The sequence below is a fragment of the Cynara cardunculus genome (assembly GCF_001531365.2).
Source record: "Cynara cardunculus var. scolymus isolate 2C chromosome LG 4, CcrdV1, whole genome shotgun sequence".
Taxonomy (NCBI): Eukaryota; Viridiplantae; Streptophyta; class Magnoliopsida; order Asterales; family Asteraceae; genus Cynara; species Cynara cardunculus.
Window position 1 is genome coordinate 10,080,120 of NC_037531.1, and position 5,329 is coordinate 10,085,448.

A 5,329-nucleotide genomic window follows, 5' to 3' on the forward strand; every position below is an offset into this window, starting at 1 on the left:
AGAATTTCACTTCCAAAACAAAACCCTCCATCACAATCAAATTTCATAAAGTAAATCAACTTTAATTGATCCACTTCTAATGCTAATGGATATGAGACCTTAACACGTCCTTTAGACATACACACATTGTCAAAGTCTGCTGAGTGATGGCCAAATACGTGAAATATACAACGAATAATGTTTGATGGAGAACACGTGATTCAAATACCCGATAGAAACACAACACACCCGAGGGCGACCCACGGAGCAAGAAGGTCCAAAAACGCCCGATTATTGAGCTTTTCAACCGTTACGTTGGCATTTTACACGAAAACAAACCATCATTGTTGCAATGAGGTCAAAAAGAAAACACTACATTTAGAACAAAATGCCAAATATATAGTGGTTTTTAACATTTACATATTCATAATGTGTTCAAGATCCCTAGTTCTTGCACAAAAAGACTTTTTTTATTTCTATTTTCACAACACAATGATCTAATAGACCAAATACAAATGGATTTGAAGAGAACTCAAACCATTGATCATTCATTGCCTCTTGCAATCGAATCAAGTCCTTCGGTTCTACTTCTTACTATCCGATGAAATACGTCCCTCACTTGTTTCTCCAACGGATCCAATCCGTTCTTTAAATCTCTATAAACAATCCTCAACTCCTCTACTCGTTTCTTGACCTCTTGTTCCTTTTCTTCCCCGAACGGAAACTGAACTGAATCAGTCAGTTCGTTCATATAACGAGCTGATTTTTCAATCCCATGAATCTCCTTCAAAAGCCCGCAAGTGTTTCTCCTTTCCCTTTTCTTGGATTCGTCCAAAATCCTTTCATGCAACGAGAGGATTGGCGCACCCCAGATGAAATTCTTGGGCACATTGAAATGGGATTGTAACCCGCGATCTTGACAAGGAATCGCAGCCACTAAAGCCCACATCACGAATAAGAAGACATAACTCATTGTATAAACAGCCATCGAAAGCCCATTGGTGGCGATGATTTCATTAGTTTTCGGGGGAACAATGTTGTACCCAATTGCGTGCAGCTGTTTTGAAGCTGACCAAGATCTTGAAACACTCCAAGATAATGATCTGAAATGCTTCAAAGACTTGTGTCGTTGTGAATCCTTTTGATAACGGCCAAACGATCGGTTTCTGTGAGAAAGATTCGTGCTTGATGATTCTTTATCATCAAGCATCCCAATTGCTAAATCGATCAAAGCCTTCTTCGCTCGTCTAATTTGACCTTCTCCAAGACTTTTCTGATTATCTAAAGCACATAAAACAATCTCCAATTGCTTCTGCCATTGTCTGATCTGCTCAATCCCATCTCTAATGGCGTTACAAACATCCAAACCCTTTACACTCCTTTCGAAATAATCAGAAACAAGTTTATCCATGGGCTGTTTACTCAAAGCAGACTTGTTGTTGAACAATATAGCTTTGAATTCCTCTTGACAACAGAGGAAAACATCAAGGAGGTTGGAAATCCAAGAAACAGACAAAAGCTCATTCGAATCAACTGAAGCTAAATCAAGAAATCTTTGAGTTACCTGTCGTTGAAAAGCTTCGATTTCTTTGTCTTGACTTGGGAAGTTTTCATGGTCTATGGAGTGAACCATTGGATCGTGTTTCATACCAAGGATTGAACGACCAAAACTTGTGAAATTTGGAGACGAAGAGCCTTGATAATCTGTTCGCATTTTTTCTTCTCACATCCAAAAAAGGAAATCCCTCAAATTTGGTGAAGAACTCAAACAACTATTAAACACACAAAAGTGAAGCTTTTTGACTGATCACCAATGGAAACTCAGGGGACACTAAACGACCCAATTGAGCTCAAAAGCGCAGAAATTTAGGGGTTTGATCTGAGAATTGAGAAATGGGTTTTGAGAAATTTTAGGAAGAAGCAAGAATCTTGGAATCCCAGATGGTAAAAATCGAGAATTGAAGTGAAGAACAGATGAAAATGGAAAATGGGAGTTGAGATGAGAGGGTGAGGAATGTTTGAAACCCTAAGGGATGGAGAGTCTCTTTTATACGGGGGAGTGATATGGACCGCGTATTTTGTGGTGTGTTGAAAGGGAAACTGTGACCTTTTCTATTTTCCTTTATGTCTTTATCATTATTTTTTATTAAATAAATAAATTATTTTTATAGTTATTATTATATTTAATGTTAAATATAATAATTCAACAAAATCTTGTAAAAAGCTCCTTAATCGTAAGCATTTTTAACAAGTAAAAACTTTCTAGTGATTGCTGATTTGTATATACATTATCTTTTTTTTTATTAACTTGGATATTCAACCCGTTATAAGAGTCGATTAATCCCAGGACGATCACCTGCTTTGCAGATAGCCCGGAGTCATCGCATTTGAACCTCCGTGGCCATAAGGGGATTTTTATTCCTCTTTGGATTTGAACCTGAGATCTACAGGTACTTTTGACCTTTGGAGTCAAACTCATACCAATCAGGCACCACCCTTATGGTTTATCTTTAAGTAGTTGTTTGGTTAATTTTTAATCCATTAATAAAGTTGTTTATGTAAATTATATGTTTGTATAGATTGATAAGTTCTTTTTTATATTTAAGATGGTTTTTTCATAAATTAAAAGAGAGTGTTTTTTTAATTGGAAGGGTAAATTTATAAGGGAAAAAAACTTGACTTTCTTTATTCCCTAAAAGTTTATTGAATAAGTCATTTTTGGAGAAATTCCCTGGAGACTTAGGCTTGAAGGTTAGAGCATGGTTGAGAACACAATTCTTGAGAAAGTTGGATGCGTCCTTAAACCGAGGCTTGTCATCAGTTGCTTCAAGTAAGGCCAAGTGGTTGTTTGCCTTAAAGGCATAGTCTGCGAGAGCAAAGGTCATGTTTTTGGCTGCTTCCATTTATGGCTTAGAAGAAAAAGAAATGGGAAGAGGAACTTTTTGGCACAAGAAAATTCTAAAAGAGGTGGTGGTTTTGTTTTGGAAAACAAAACATAATATGGAGTATTGGAAGAACAAGGGTTAAACTTCACAGCAAAACACTGTGAAGATGAAAATTTTATACCTTCACAATGTTTTGCACCTTCATAGTGTTTTTGCTATGAAGTTTGAAGTGTAAAAAATTGAGGGTTTATAAAGATACCACAAAAGTTTTGGTGTTTTTTGTAAAACAAAGATTGTTTTTATAAAACCAAAAAGAAAAAATGGTTTTTGGGGTCTTGATCTTTTTTGGAAAGGGAGTGTGTGCGAGTTGTTTTTTATTTAGAAGAATGTTCGTTTCCTTTAAAGAAGAGAAAAGAAAAACAAACACAAAAAATGAAAGAACAAACCTTGAATCTTGAAGGTTTGTAGAGAAAAGCTAGTGCGTGTTCTTAGTGTTCTTGCTTTAGAAAGTGAGTTCGTGCACAAGAAGTTTTGAGAGCGTAAAGAGTGAGATAGGGTGTGAGAAGACTATTTATAGGTGAGATGAGAGATAAAGAAGAGAGAAATAATGACGGTTCATGAAAAGTAAGATTATGGTGGTTTTTGCCACGTCCCTAGGTTTTCATTAGTTAGGGAATGAGAATGGCCGTCGTGTGTCAGAGTATGAACAACTATTTTTCCGTTTTAATGACATCATCATTAAAATGACTATGCATTATCTTTTAAATCATTTTTATCACTAGTAAAGGAAAGAGTTCAGTGATTGTTTTAAGTTTTGAACGAGTATCACTGCATGAGTAGTTTATCACCAGGACAAACTTTTCAGTGATAGAGAAAGAAAGATGAACCCTGGGAGATAAAGATATATTTAAGAAGAGTTCATTGATAGAATAAGAATAGTGAGATATTCTCAAAGTAATACTTATGAATTAAGGATTAATCATCATCGTTCAACATTCTAAGTTCGCCGATTAAAATGTTGAACCTTCTTTCATCAAGGGGGTTTGTGAACATGTCAGCGAGTTGGTACTCAGTGAAGTTTAATATCATCGTTCATAACATGATCTCAATATGTTTAGTCTTTGAATGAAGAACATGATTGTTAGCTATGACAATAGACTAGTACTATCGCAATAGATAGAGATTTTTGATAGCTGAAGCTCATAATCAATGAGTGTATTTCTCATCCAAATGACTTTAGCACAACAGCTACCAACAGAGAAGTATTCAGCTTTAGTCGTTGATGTGAACACTATATTTTTCTTTTTGCTTATCCAGTTCATCAACTTTCCACCAAAAAACTGACAGCCTCTAATGGTGCTTTTTTTTATCCAGCTTACAACCTGCAAAATCACTATCTGAATGCCTAATTAGATCAAACCTTGAGTCTTTGGGATATTAAATACATATGTTAGGTGTACCCTTCAGGTATCTGAATATTTGTTTTACAGTGATAAAATGTAATTCTTTGGGTTCAAATTTATATCGTGCACAAAGACATGTAGAGTACATGATATCTAGTCGACTAGTTGTGAGATACAACAAGGAGCTGATCATCCCTCTATAGGTAGTAACATTAACAGGTTTCCTATTAGAATCCTTGTTCATTGTGTTAGAGAAGGTGCCATGGGGGTTTACCCAATTCCTATTGTTGAGAATATAACATTTACAACCAAAGATATGAAGAAAACAGAGAGTCGGCTTTCTTCCGTGAAAGAGTTCGTATGTTGTCTGCCTCAACCATTTGACAATCAGTGAACGATTTTGATTAAAGCATGCAATGTTGACAACTTCCGCCCAGAATTGAGTTGGAAAATGGGATTGACTGAGCATTGTGCGAGCAACTTCAGTAGTGGTTCGATTTTTGCACTCAACGACTCTATTCTCTTGTGTCGTTCTTACAATTAAGAAACTGTGAGAAATTCCTTTGCTCTCAAACAAGTTATCTAAGGTATTATTTTTAAATTTAGTACCAAGATCACTTCTTATTGGGCAAACAGTTTAGATGTTCAGTACTTCCATTTTCCTTACAAAGGAAATGATTTCTTCAGGTGTGTCTTTATTGAATCTGAGGAAGATGACCCAAGTATATCTACAGAACTCGTCAATAGTAACGAGGGTATACTTCTTTCTAGCAATGGATTGTATATTGACATGGCCAATTAACTAAAGAGCCTTGTTTTGATTTGAAACTGGATTTGGTTTTCTTTCCTTTTTCACACGCTAAGCAAAGAGATTCCTTTGCATAAGAATACTGAGGAAGTCCTATGACTGGTTCCTTTCTTGATAAATCATTCAGCGTTTTAAAATTGAGATGAGAGAGCTTATTGTGCCATAACCAGTTGATATTTAAAGAGGCTTTAGAAAGAAAACATATGTTTTCAGTAAGAGAGGAATCCATGTTGATAACATCGACATTTTCCATA

General features: G+C 35.7%; 1 protein-coding gene across 1 annotated transcript; it reads right to left on the minus strand.

Moving 5' to 3' along the window:
* Window positions 1-257: 257 nt before the first annotated feature.
* On the minus strand, window positions 258-1,979 carry LOC112511484. Its single transcript, XM_025117120.1, has one exon. The coding sequence runs from the start codon at window positions 1,691-1,693 to the stop codon at window positions 524-526; it is 1,170 nt and encodes a 389-aa protein (XP_024972888.1). The 5' UTR covers window positions 1,694-1,979; the 3' UTR covers window positions 258-523.
* Between the last annotated feature and the right edge of the window lie 3,350 nt (window positions 1,980-5,329).

What these genes read in the sequence shown, in the direction of transcription:
- LOC112511484 (XM_025117120.1), bottom strand. Translation starts at nt 1,693, where the DNA reads ATGCGAACAGATTATCAAGGCTCTTCGTCTCCAAATTTCACAAGTTTT.